The 13201-nt window shown below is 41.1% G+C and overlaps 1 protein-coding gene and 1 long non-coding RNA gene across 6 annotated transcripts in view; one reads left to right on the forward strand and one right to left on the reverse strand.

The window, feature by feature from the left end:
• The window catches only part of LOC141381140 (uncharacterized), a 686936-nt gene that overhangs the window by 281897 nt on the left and 391838 nt on the right, over positions 1 to 13201 (forward strand). The window lies entirely within an intron of this gene.
• Positions 1 to 13201, reverse strand: part of LOC564237 (uncharacterized) — a 130319-nt gene that overhangs the window by 15429 nt on the left and 101689 nt on the right. For 4 of the 5 annotated variants that reach the window (XM_087243898.1, XM_087243899.1, XM_087243903.1 and 1 more), the window contains 10 exons: positions 11732 to 11818; positions 11540 to 11632; positions 10685 to 10759; positions 9063 to 9176; positions 7925 to 8059; positions 6501 to 6584; positions 6091 to 6189; positions 5876 to 5956; positions 5461 to 5556; positions 5081 to 5179 (listed from right to left, as the gene is read on the reverse strand). In XM_087243898.1, the coding sequence (XP_087100024.1) occupies positions 5081 to 5179; positions 5461 to 5556; positions 5876 to 5956; positions 6091 to 6189; positions 6501 to 6584; positions 7925 to 8059; positions 9063 to 9176; positions 10685 to 10759; positions 11540 to 11632; positions 11732 to 11818 (963 nt within the window). The remainder of the gene's footprint in view (positions 1 to 5080; positions 5180 to 5460; positions 5557 to 5875; positions 5957 to 6090; positions 6190 to 6500; positions 6585 to 7924; positions 8060 to 9062; positions 9177 to 10684; positions 10760 to 11539; positions 11633 to 11731; positions 11819 to 13201) is intronic. The other variant, XR_015480387.1, reaches the window with a different exon arrangement.

Below are 13201 nucleotides of genomic sequence, written 5' to 3' on the forward strand. Positions count from 1 at the left end.
GTGGAGTGTGCATGCACTCCAGGGGGACACGGCTCACCTCTGCTCGAATAAGCGAGTAAAATGGCATCCACAATCCAGCGGGATAATCTTTGTTTTGATACGGCACTTCCCTGCTGCCGACCGCCATAACAGACAAAGAGCTTCTCAGATGATCTAAAATTCTGAGTACGGTCCACATAAATGCGCAGGGCGTGAACTGGACAAAGTAAGGAAAGGGCTGGGTCTGCCTCCTCCGGGGGCAGCGCTTGCAGGTTCACTACCTGATCTCTAAAGGGGGTGGTAGGAACTTTGGGCACATAACCCGGGCAGGGTCTCAGGATAACGTGAGAGTAGTCCGGCCCGAATTTCCAGGCACGCGTCACTGACCGAAAATGCCTCCAGGTCCCCGACCCTCTTGATGGAGGCCAACGCAACCAGCAGAGCTGTCTTCAGGGACAGAAAACTTAGAGATACTGAATCGAGTGGCTCAAAGGGATCTGCGTGTAAACTCGTGAGAACGAGGGCGCGATCCCAAGAGGGCATGAGAGGGGGGCGGGATGGATTAATTTGCTAGCACCCCTGAGGAACCGGATGATGAGGTTGTGCTTTCCCACGGTGCCGCCAGCTACCGCGTGATGATAAGCGGAGATGGCGGCCACGTAAACCTTGAGAGTGGAGGACGACAGCCTGCTGTCCAGCTTCTCTTGGAGGAAAGAGAGCACAATACTAATCTGGCAATTTTGGGGGTCTTCTCTGCGAGAGACGCACCATTCAGTGAATAGACTCCACTTCAGGGCGTAGGCGTGCCTCGTGGAGGGGGCTCTAGCCTGAGTGATGGTATTAACCATCGCACTCGGTAGGTTACCTAAGTCTTCCTCGCATCTAAGGACCACACGTAGAGGTTCCAAAGATCGGGGCAAGGTTGCCAGATGGTGCCCTGTCCCTGAGAGAGTAGGTCCTCTCTCAAAGGGATCTGCCAGAGGAGGGCCGTTGCGAGGAGGGAGAGCTCTGATATCCAGGTCCGGTTGGGCCAGAGGGGCGCAACTAGCAGAACCTGCTCCTTGTCCTCCCTGACCTTGCACAGAAACTGCGCGAGCAGGCTCACTGGGGAAAACGCATACTTGCGCATGCCCCGAGGTCAGCTGTGGGCCAGTGCATCTATGCCGAGAGAGCCCTCGGTCAGGGAAAAAAACAACTGGCAATGAGCGTTCTCGGGGTAAGCAAACAAATCAATCTGGGCCTCCCCGAATCGCGCCCATATCAGCTGAACAGACTCGGGGTGGAGTCTCCATTCTCCAGCTGCCGTGAGAGCGCATCGGCTGCACGGTTGAGTGTGCTTGGAACGTGAATGGCGCGCAGCGACTTCAGCCGCGGGTGACTCCAGAGGAGCAGACGGCGGGCAAGCTGAGACATGCGGCGAGAGCGCATACCCCCCATGCGGTTGATATACGCCGCCGCCGCCGTACTGTCCGTTCTGACCAGCACGTGTTGCTGCTCCAGCACCGGTAAAAAGCGGTGGAGAGCAAGGAACAGTGCCAACAGCTCTAGGCGATTGATATGCCAATGCAACTGGGCACCCTTCCACAGGCCCACAGCTGCATGCCCGCAACACACGGCCCCCCAACCCGTGTTGGAAGCATCTGTTGAAACAACAACATGGCTGGACGCCTGTCCTAGAAGCACACTGGCCTGTAGGAACAAGGGGTCATTCCAAGGGCTGAGGGCGTGGCAACACAGCACAGTAACAGAGACTCGGTAGCGCAGTAACAGAGACTCGGTGTGTGCCCGCGTGCCATGCGTGTCTTGGGACACGATCGTGAAGCCAGTGCTGGAGTGGTCTTATATGGAGCAATCCGAGCGGCGTGACGGCAGCTGCGGATGCCATATGTCCCAGGAGCCTCTGAAAGAACTTCAGTGGGACCACTAGTTTGCTGTCGAGCTCTCTCAGACAGCCCAGCAACAGGCGAGCGCGTTCCTCGGAGTGGTGCGCTACCATGGTGACCGAGTCCAGCTCCATCCCGAGAAAAGAGATCCTCTGCACGGGGGCGAGTTTGCTCTTTTCTCGGTTGACCTGAAGCCCCAGTAGGCGGAGATGCTAAAGCACCTTGTCCCTGTGCATAATCAATTGCTACCGCCAGTGGGCTAAAATCAGCAGTCGTAGAGATAATAGAGTATGCGGATGCCCGCGAGCCAAAGGGGCGCTAAGGCACCTTCCGCGAGTTTGGTGAAGACCCGCGGAGAGAAGGAGAGCCCGAAGGGGGGGACCTTGTATTGCCCTCGAACGCTCGACCCTCGAACGCAAACCACAGAAATTGGCGGTGGCGTGGAAGAATGGAGACATGGAAATACGCGTCCTTCAGGTCTATGGCTGCAAACCAATCCCGAGGACGAACGCATTAAAGGATGCGCCTCTGTGTGAGCATTCTGAACGGTAGCTTGTGCAGACAGCGGTTCAAAACGCGCAGATCTAGGATTGGTCGTGACCCACCACTCTTTTTGGGTACGATGAAGTATGGGCTGTAAAACCCACTCTCCATCTCGGCTGGAGGAACTGGCTCGATTGCACCCTTCGCCAGGAGGGCAGCAATCTCCTCTCGCAAGACAGGGGCGGACAGGGCGTTGACCCTGGTGAAATACACGCCCATGAACTTGGGAGGCCGTTTCGCAAACTGAATCGCATAACCGAGTCTGATTGTGCGTATGAGCCACCACGAGGGGCTGGCCCGCGCTAACCAGGCAGGCAGAGCCCTCGCTAATGGAGTCATCGCTACAATTGCTGACGTACCAGCGGTGGGGCAGCGCGAATGGGTGCGCTGATCTGGGAAGCACGAGGGTCCCGCGGAAGAGCTGGAGGAGAGCGATTTGCTCTGGCTCCGCACCCTGACTCCGGAGAGGGGGCTGGAGGGCTGAGGAAAGGGAGACCGTCCCCCCAGTGCTCGTGAGCCACTGGCGAAGCACGTAGAATCTGCGAGCCGGAAGGCAGCGCGTCCCGGACTGGCAGAGTTCGTGCTGTCCCATCCGGGGAAGGGGAAAAGTGCTCTTTCATTGATGTTTTGGTGGCACTGAAAAGTACCATTGGAATCAGGGCCCTGCCCTCCAGCGGGGAAAAGTTTCCTCCTCTCCGGATGGCCTGTCTCAGGGACGCTTCACGGTCCGTTTACCGGACTTAACGGCGTTCTGGGCAGGGGGGGCTGCCTGCTTTCGAGGTGTACGCTGCGCCCGCTTGGCCGGAGGCGCAGGCGGGGCAGCACTCGTTGGCGGGCACCCTCGGTGAGGAGCAGGGGAGGTGGATGGCTCGGCGGGCGGAGCGGGCTTACGGCCGCGCCGATAGATGACATTGCCCATCGCATCCGACTGCTCTTTCACCGTCTTGAATTCCTGGGTGAATTCACCGACGGTGTCGCCGGACAGGCCAGCCTGGGATATGGGCGAGTCAAGAAAGCGAACTTTGTCAACATTGCGCATATCGGCCAGGTTTAGCCAGAGGTGGTGTTCCTGAACCACAAGTGTGGACATCGTCCTCCCCAGTGCACACGCGGCAGACTTAGTAGTCCGAAGAGCATAGTCAGTCGCGGTCATGTAGTAAGCCTGGGTTAGACCCGCCCTCGTGCAGCTCGGCCAGTGCCTGCGCTTGGTAGCGCTGGTAGGTGGCCATCGCGTGCAAAGCACAAGCCGCCTGGCCCGCAGCCTTGTAAGCTCTGGTTCCGAGGGAGGCAGACAACCTACAGGCTTTGGACGGGAGACGGGGCCAACCCTGCCACGTAAGGGTGCCATGCAGACAAAGATTGGCCGCGATAGCGCGCTCCACTGATGGGATCGCCTCATACCCCCTGGCAGCTCTGCCATCAAGGGCGGTGAGGGTGGAGGGACATGCAGCAAGGGCAGAGAAAGGTGCACTCCAAGACTGCGTGAGCCTACTGTACACTTCCGGGAAGAAAGGGACGAGAGGCTTCGAAGGCTTCGCCTTCTGGTCCTCCACATAGCACCCATCTAGTCGGTCCGGCCGCGGGGCTGGGGGATGAACCAGCTCCAACCCCACGGCCGAAGCAGCCCGGGAAAGCACGGCTAACATGTTCGCTTCAGGATTCGTTTTGACGGCGCTCACCTGCCTGGAGGGGGCAAGCGGGTCAGGATCTTCGTCGGACAGTGAAAGCCCACCCTCCGATGCCGCTGAGGACATCTGATCTTCTGTGTCAGCGAGCGTGAGGGCTACCATCTGATTAGACAGATCACTCCCACTGCCCGAAGCTTGGATGGAGCGCCGCGAGGAGCGAGAGGTCCGCGAGCCCTTGGGCGCCGGATTATCTCCCGCTGGAACCCTCAGATCTGCCCGAGTGCCCGCTGCAGAGCAAGAGGCAACTGAGGTGGCTCGCTCTCTTACGAAAGCTAGCTGCGATCTTAGCTGTGCAACGGTCATGGCATCGCAATGACGACATGAATCGCCCGCGAGCACCACATTAACATGCTGGACCCCCATACATGCAATGCAGTGATTGTGTTCATCATCTGGAGCCAGGAAACCCCCGCAACCAGTAACGCACAGTCGGAGCGCCATCCTGAAAAGGACGTGCTGCACGACTGTGTTGCTCTTTTAGGAAAAGTTGCAACAATACGCACCGCTCTGGAGGACCGGACCCAAAGAACCTCAGGCAAGGGAGAAACCCAGCTCAAGCGTCTGCCGCCGCGAAAACCCACTCTGGACCGGGAGACACTCGTTCACTCTGAAGTCGCTGAATCAGCAAGAGGAACCCACATCGACTCGATCAGAAAGTCTCTGAAGCGAAAAGGATGGCGTTTGCTCGCTCCAGGTGTGCTTATATGCTGGGATAATTGGCAATGAAGCACACCTGCGCAAGCTTAAGCTGCCAATTCATTGCTGCATTGGCCCGTTCAATACTCTTTCAGACAAGCAGCTTCTGAACCGAATCCTCCCATACGTGGATTTTCAAAATCAAATCCACTATATAACACTGAAGTTCATACAACCGAAGAAGAACTGGTCAAATATGTGTCCTATTTTTAAATGAAAATCGAGAGGCACAAAAACACCTGAAGTGAATGTAGTTCTGACTGTTTTCAGTAAAGTTCAGTTTGTACTCACAGGGTTCAAAAACCAGCAGAATCATCAGCGATAAAGTGAAGATGTATTCAGAGGAAAAGACGACGATTCTCAGATCCCCGATTGCACCTTCACCATAAACTGAAGAGGAAAATGAACAACAGTATTTCACTTAGAAAAGATACGCGTATTCAAATATTAACATCATCATGAACAATTGATTATTTGTAGTATCATTGATGTATAATAATATATAAGTGGAATTTAGAATATTTCTATCAGAATAAATTTGATATGAAGATGATTCTGCCTTGTGGTGTGATATGAATAGATAATGATGAAATTAGGTTTTAATATTAATATTTAATATTTACTGAAGACTTATAAATATACACTTTGATCAGACTCGGTAGTGATCAGACCTGTTTTCAGTATGAGTTCAGTCATCAGAGTAACAGAGTTCAGTAACACAACAGCAACTGATCCAAACACATACACAGGAACAACACGAGGAAGAACTGTGAGATCAGAAAATACTGATTAATATCATCATGTACATAAATGGAGATGATGATAAAACAGCCCATAAATAGGTTAAAATTATATGATTAAAATTATTTAGCTAAAAACCATAATCATGTGAGTGGAGCAGGATTTAATAAAATATCATAGTTAGTTTCAATATTGACTTCAAGGAGAGACGAGAGAAAGCTTTGCTGAATAACTGAGCCAGAGACTTAAACTCTTTTCAAAAGAGGAAAACAAAAAGATGATGAAAAATGAGGAGAGGATAGTAGATCATGAAAAGATGATCAGAGCAGATGATTAATACTGTACTCCATTTAAATGAGCGTGTGAAGTCCATCACTGCCCAGAGTAACTGCAGAAACGCAATCATACAGGCCCATCCAACACGATCTGAACATCAACAAACACACAAGATTTAACATCACTGAAACAGTATTTACAGTCTCTGTACAAACACACTGTAAGAGCTTGCAAGATCTACTATGAAAATCTTCCAGTTCTAGTTTAATATTATTTTATCATACCTTTTTCATTCTCCAGTGCTATGATGTAGAAATAAACCATTAAAGCATTGATTAATAACATGAGGATTAACCACACTGATCTCCTGACTGAGGGTAAACCTGAAAAACATATGTATTATTAATAAACATATCTGGATTTAAAACTGGCTGAATAAAAAACTCTGCAAACTCAAACAGATACACAGAGTATCAAGCATAATATTGTAATGACATAAAACTAAATTCAGATTATCATGTGAAATCACTGGAGAACTATAAATATTTCTACACTTAACCTTGCATCCAAAATCATTAAAAAATACATTCATAATAGAGACATGAGCATTGTGAACTATAGATCACATTATGATGTCATGTTTTTTATATATATATATTTATTTCAGGGATCAGATTATAATTTAGACACTTACAGCCCATCTGTTTTCCACATACTACATCCCAGTTGTAATTTGTCAATTTGAGAAAAACTGGTAACACAGCAAGAATGAAGAATCCTGAACACAAAAGAGAGATTACATTAACACAGATACTGAGATTTACTGACACACACATCAACATCTTCACATATACAATCTGATGATTTATATTTTATTGTATACTAAACGTGAATAAAACACATCAGTTATAATATTGATCAGAAATATTTACAAATGGCATATTCACTTTTGATAGAGATGAAACTAGTTTAATTTTTAAATGGAAAGATTCATTTATTGTATTAGCAAAAAAAATTGTATTATCATCATTGCAAAATGTCATCATAGTATAACTGTCATGCACATTATTAGCATGGTACAGATTCTTACATCCATATTTTAAAGTTTGAAACTTCTTTGAAGTAGTTTAAGTCAGTGGTTCACAAACTGTGTTCAGAAAATATACATGAGAGATCGCCAGACGGCGGTAGGAATAAAACAGACACCAGTTTGATGATAAACCAAACTCCAGACAATATTATTTTAATAATCACTGAAGTGGCTTTGTCCTGTTTAAAGCAAAGTTAGCAATAGTCTTACAGAGTTGCAGCATGCAATCTTGATTTTGTTTTCTGTGCACAATTTAGCAGAATTTACAATGTAAGTCCTGACAGAAATTATAAGAAATTAAGTATAAATTGCTGAAGGAAACTCTCTGGGACAATACAGCATAAGCAAACTAAAGCTCTTGTTCAGACCATAAACTGGGTTAAAACAATAGAAATGTTATTATTGTCATTATTAAAAATACATTAAAAAATATTTTGTGCATTCTAAAAGCCTAAAGAAGATAAATTCTGAATGTTAGAAAACATGTAGATAACATTTTAACTCAATAAACTGATCAGTTTTTGTTAATTTAAAGTCTGACCATTGTTGTTAATGTATTTATGTTATTTTTATTTAAAATGTAATTCTTACCATCTTCTCGTGTTATTTTAGGAGGTAATAATCACTCATGTTTCATTAAGGATTTTGAATGTTAAGATAGAGGTCTGTTAAGATTATGAACCAAAGCTTTAAACTGTTCTTGACATTTATTGATTTACTTTATGGAGAAGCAAAGTGTGTCTTTTAACAATATCAGAAAAACATGGACATTATTGGTAATGTTGCATGTTAATTTACTGTAGTCTTCAAGTTACTTTCCTATACAATAAAAACATTTGACATGCAACAACTTAAATTTAGTTATTCATATATTTTTCATCTGTGATGCATTAATAGTTTATTAATTGACTTGAATTTAAAACATCGCTTTAATTTTTTTTTTTTTTTTTGGAAAAACAACAAAAATGTATATTAGTATAGTATGCAATATGTCTCATGAATTACTTTTAATAATTCAGTAAATTTACCTGCTCCTGCAGATCCAAAGGCAAAGAACAGGAGGATAAACTGAAGTGAAGGCAGAACATCAAAGCTGATACCAGCCAGAACATCGAATATATTCTGTATCCTCTGGCTTAATTTCTCAATGATTTTATCCAAAACTGAATATGAAACAATAATGTTTTTGATTTAGAATTTCATGTCATGATAACAATTACATAGAACTAATTTTATGAACTTTTTTTCTGATCTTTTTTTTGGACACAAGGTTTACAGAATGTCATCACCATTTGAAATGAAAATGGAGTTTTCATAATTTTAAATACAAAAGTCACTATACTTGGTCAAAAAATTATACAGACATGATAGCCACTAATTATTTAACCCATTAAAAACAAAACACAGAAATTATTAAATAAAAACACTAATTTTATCTACATTTTGGAAAATGTAATTACTCACAACAAGTGAATGTGCAGAAGCTCGGTTTACAATGTGTGTGTGTGTGTGTGTATATGTGTGTGTGTGTGTGTGTGTGTGTGTGTGTGTGTCATTGTGAAATACCGTAAATAGTCGATATTTATCATATTGTTTAGCCACATCATTTCAACTATATAAAATCCTGATACTTGTTCCTTAGTCAATACATACACATTTTAACCTAAATTAAAGAAAATATGAAATTTTACTGACATCAATAATTAATTTAAACTGGTTTCTTTTGTAATTGGGGTATTTTGCTGTTTCTCCGAGGTAATAAATGGGTGCTGATAATATTACAAGTCATCTGGTTCAGTATTAATGTGGTGAAGATGAACAACGCTCTCACACATACACAAACACACATAATACCTTACATATATTATTTGTCTTCCTCTGACTCGCTCTCTCACACATTATATTTTATCATGTTATTAAAAATGTTGGGACTTTTGTTTGAGACAATCAAATATGAGTATGATATGTGGGTTGAACATGCACACTTTTGTTTTCTCGATAAATTCCTTGCATTTTTTCAAGTTAACTATACTTGTATTAACTATACAGTTTATTACCAATGATCCTTATATCTTTAGATGTTTAGTTATATCTTTAGAAGCAGATGTTCACAAAGAGAAAAGCACAGTGTGAAACTGACTGACAGGATTACGTTGAAATACTTACAGAAAATAAAGAAGATGAGGTTGAACAGAAGCACAGTCACAAAGAGGACTATAATCACGACACTTTCAAATCCTGCATAACTCAGACCTTTGTCGAAGACAGATTTAAACAGTACTGGAAGACAGAAAAGGTATACATGTCAAAACTCTTCTCAACTTACATAGGAGACAGTGTATTTACAATATTACAGGACTTTAAATGTAGGCTGTTATATTTGATTCTGATCATTAGTGAAACTCGTGTAACTAACGTCCAATTCCTAAAATATACATAATCTGATTTAAATGAAAACAAACATAAAATGCATTTTCAGATTTCAAATAAAGATTAGATGGGCAAACACTTTTTTCCCCTTAGAGACATACACAGATTAATTGTTCACCACAAAACTAGCAATGTGAGCTAACAAAATCAATATTGTTAGTTTTGATTTCTTGGGGACTTTAAAGAAACCTCATCAGATTACATCCGACCAGTGGTGTAAAGTAACTAATTACAAATACTCAAATTACTGTAATTGAGTAGTTTTTCTCAGGAATTGTAATTTACTAAGTAGTTTTAAAAATGTGTACTTTTACTCTTCCTTGAGTACAGTTTTAGTGCAGTATCAAACTACAAACATGGCAGATGCGCAAGACCAACCGTCAAGTAGAGAGGCTTCGATAAAGATGTTTGTATGACTGTTAATTAATATCTAGCCCACTGGAAAATATTTGAATCTCGTTTTTTGTGTTATATTTCATCTGCAACAACAAAACTGAACTTATTTAAAGACGTGTTTGGACATTAACATCCGAATGCATAATTATCCAAAGACTTTAGGATATTTTTCCGCATGAAAGACTCGTGAATGGAAGATTAACCTGCTGCTGCTTTTCTAATAAGGTAGGGAAATTAAATATGAAAGAAATGTGGATGATATGTGGATGATTGACAGTTGTTTGCTAATGTATTTGCTGCTAATGTATATATTTTTCTTTAGTAAATATTAATATTAAAACATATTACTGACCATTTAACTGTTTATTTACAATGAAACAGCTAATGAAAAATTATTTACATATTTAATAATTTGGGGATTTTTTTAAAGAAGGGGGGGAGGGGGCTTATTATGGTGGGCATATCCCTTATTTTGACATTCCAATATTGACAGGTATGCATACTCTTCTGTGACACACTCAAAAATATATATTTTTCTTTCACAAAAAAGTACAAACTTTTAGGGCATAGTATATGTATGCGAATTGGGATGCAGCATTAGTCTTTTGTTGGTCCTGTCTGTCTAGTAGTTTCCACAAGCAATTACGTTATTAATTCTCTAAATATTGTGGTCTTGTATATACACCAATAAAAAAAGAACTGAATATTTGGGACAACATTTCACATACTTTACAGCATGTGTTGTTAACAAGAGCAATGATAAAATATGTCTCATAAACATTCAGCACACACGCAGACACTAAAACTTCCCACTATTAGCTTTATGATTTGTTTTACATTCTCTGCAGATTGTTCAGAATATTACATCACTTATATTTAATTTTTGCTGATATATACAGTGTATATATATATATGAATTATAATAATAAAACAACAGTTGAATGACATTTGGATATATTTACCTGAATAAAACACAGCTGAGAAAACCACATATTCTGCTTTAAAACTAAACAATTCCATAAACGTTTTAATGTTTCCTGCAAAAGAGAACAAATAGATCAAATAATAAAAATACACAAGAGCAACACAGCATTAATGTCCTAACACGCAATGTGACCAGATTCCAGTGACAAGCAATTTGGCTGTCTGCACCAGATACTGTGCGACAGAAATTTTTAAGTACCTACAGAAATTCAGAAGCGCATAATAGTGGACTGCACTCCCAATGACAAGGAAAGATTTTTTAATGTAAATAATACATATCAAACTCATGAACAACATTTAAAATACATAGCTTCCAAAGAGACTGATTTTGCAGGATAGCATTGAGTTCACAGTTTTTAAAGTCATGCTGCATTACCTTTATTTGCTTTATTTACTTTATTTTTAAGATGTGATGAAAACTATCTACTGCTGCTTTGAGTATGGATGCAAATGTCATTCAAAATGGTATTCAAAGTCATACTGGAATCATTTAAAACATTATAAAGCACATAATCAGCACCTGTGGTGATTATTATCATAGTAGTTTATGCTGTTGTTTAGCCATGAGATCGCAAAAATAGAAACTGTTTTTAAAATACAAATGTCGCCATTATGGCTGGTTAAGACAAAAATGCACATCAACATCGAAATATAGCTTTTATTGTGTCATAGCATTGCATGTAGTTAGGATACTGTGTAACAATGAAACATGAATAGTAATAAAATAAAGAACACTTTTTATAATTTATGTAAAAATCTAATTGATTTATAATATTTATAACTTTTTACATGAATAAATAATGTTAATCTATAAATAATGAAATGCTTCATACCTGTGAATTCAGTGACATATGGAGCGACCCAGAGCAACATGAGAGGTCTCAGAAAATAAAGAGCACAACAAGAGACTGACTCAAACAGAGAGCCTGCAACCAAAGCAGATATTAATAACATTCAAAAATAAGTAAACTATTAAAATATTTTTTATAATAAATATAATAAACCATTAGTATTGAAACTCTTACCTTCAGAAACTCCCCACAGGACAAAAGCAACAAACATCAGAATATTTGGACAGAAAACGAGAATCATCTGAAGTTGAAAGACAGGATCTATAAAGAGGCGGAAAAAACAACAACTTTTGTTAGGTCAAATAAGGTTGTAATGAATGATGGTCCCACTTTATGTGTGTCTTTGATTCCCTTATTAGATTCACATTTTTTTTTCAAACAAATACTTTAAATATATGTACAAAGTAAAAAAACAAAAAAACAAAAACAAAAAAAGCAAAATATAAAAAACCCATAACTATAAAAACTGAATTTTATTTTATATATTACAGTCATTAAGAACGTCTCTTCCATTCTATTTGTCTTCTTTTGAATAGAAGCAGAATAAATATCAGACTGAAAAATAAATCCATGTGTATTTAGTCTTGATCTCAAGGAAAGACAGTTGTTTTAACAAACTGCCTGTGTTGTATCTACATGTCCTTCCTGAATACTGTTATTACCAGTAGTGATATTTGTGCTGGTTCGAACCTCGGCTCAGATGTCGTTTCTGTGAGGAGTTCTCCCTGCGTTTGTGTGGGTTTTCTCAGGGTGCCCCACAGTCCAAAGACATGCGGTACAGGTGAATTGGGTTGGCTAAATTGTCCATATTGTATGAGTGTGTGTGTGCCGACAAGAAAATGAATGAATAAATGTTTGTGCGACGCAAATGGTTGGTTGTAATGCATATAGTATTAATATAGAAAGCAAGTAATTGTTAAAGCATCAAAAGGGGTGTACTCTTACAAATCTCAAATATCTTAAAGTTGCATCAAAATGTTAAAAACGAGCAACAGTTAAAATGGATTGAAAAATAGTTAGAATAACAATGATCCAGTCAATAATCACCTTCAGACAGATCAAAAATGACATAAAATTGCCTAAAACTTCAGTTACAATCACAAGCTATGCTGTCAGTAAGAAGTTCCCATTATTGCACCATTGTTGAAAAAAATATAATGGTTTTGAATTTGCAACTAAACAGTATTATAACAGTATTACATATCAAATGACCACTAGGTCCCAAATTCAAGACTTCACTGTAAATATTGTAAAGTGTGAAAGTAGAGCAGAAATGATGGAATAGGGATGTTTCTCACACTGATAGCCCTATATTGTTGACCAGGTATCTTGATTTAGTTTGAAAACATCAGAATACTAGAAGACATAATGTCTCTTTGTGCAGCAGAGGAAATGCCCCTGAAATAAGTTTTTTGACAAGACAATGAGCCCGAACATGCAAGTTTAAAATTGAATCTGTTTGAATGTTTATTTGAAATATAATAAGTAATGCTTGATATATAATGATTTTCTTAGCACTTAACTCCTTAACCAACATTAGTGTGCAGCTCCACCTGGATGACATGACAGCAGCTATTCTGTGCTAGAACCACAAACCACATACTAGCTTATTGGGGGAGAGGAGACAGTGTGAAGAACCAATAA

Source organism: Danio rerio, chromosome 3, assembly GCF_052040795.2.
Source record: "Danio rerio strain M-AB ecotype USA chromosome 3, GRCz13ab, whole genome shotgun sequence".
Classification (NCBI taxonomy): domain Eukaryota; kingdom Metazoa; phylum Chordata; class Actinopteri; order Cypriniformes; family Danionidae; genus Danio; species Danio rerio.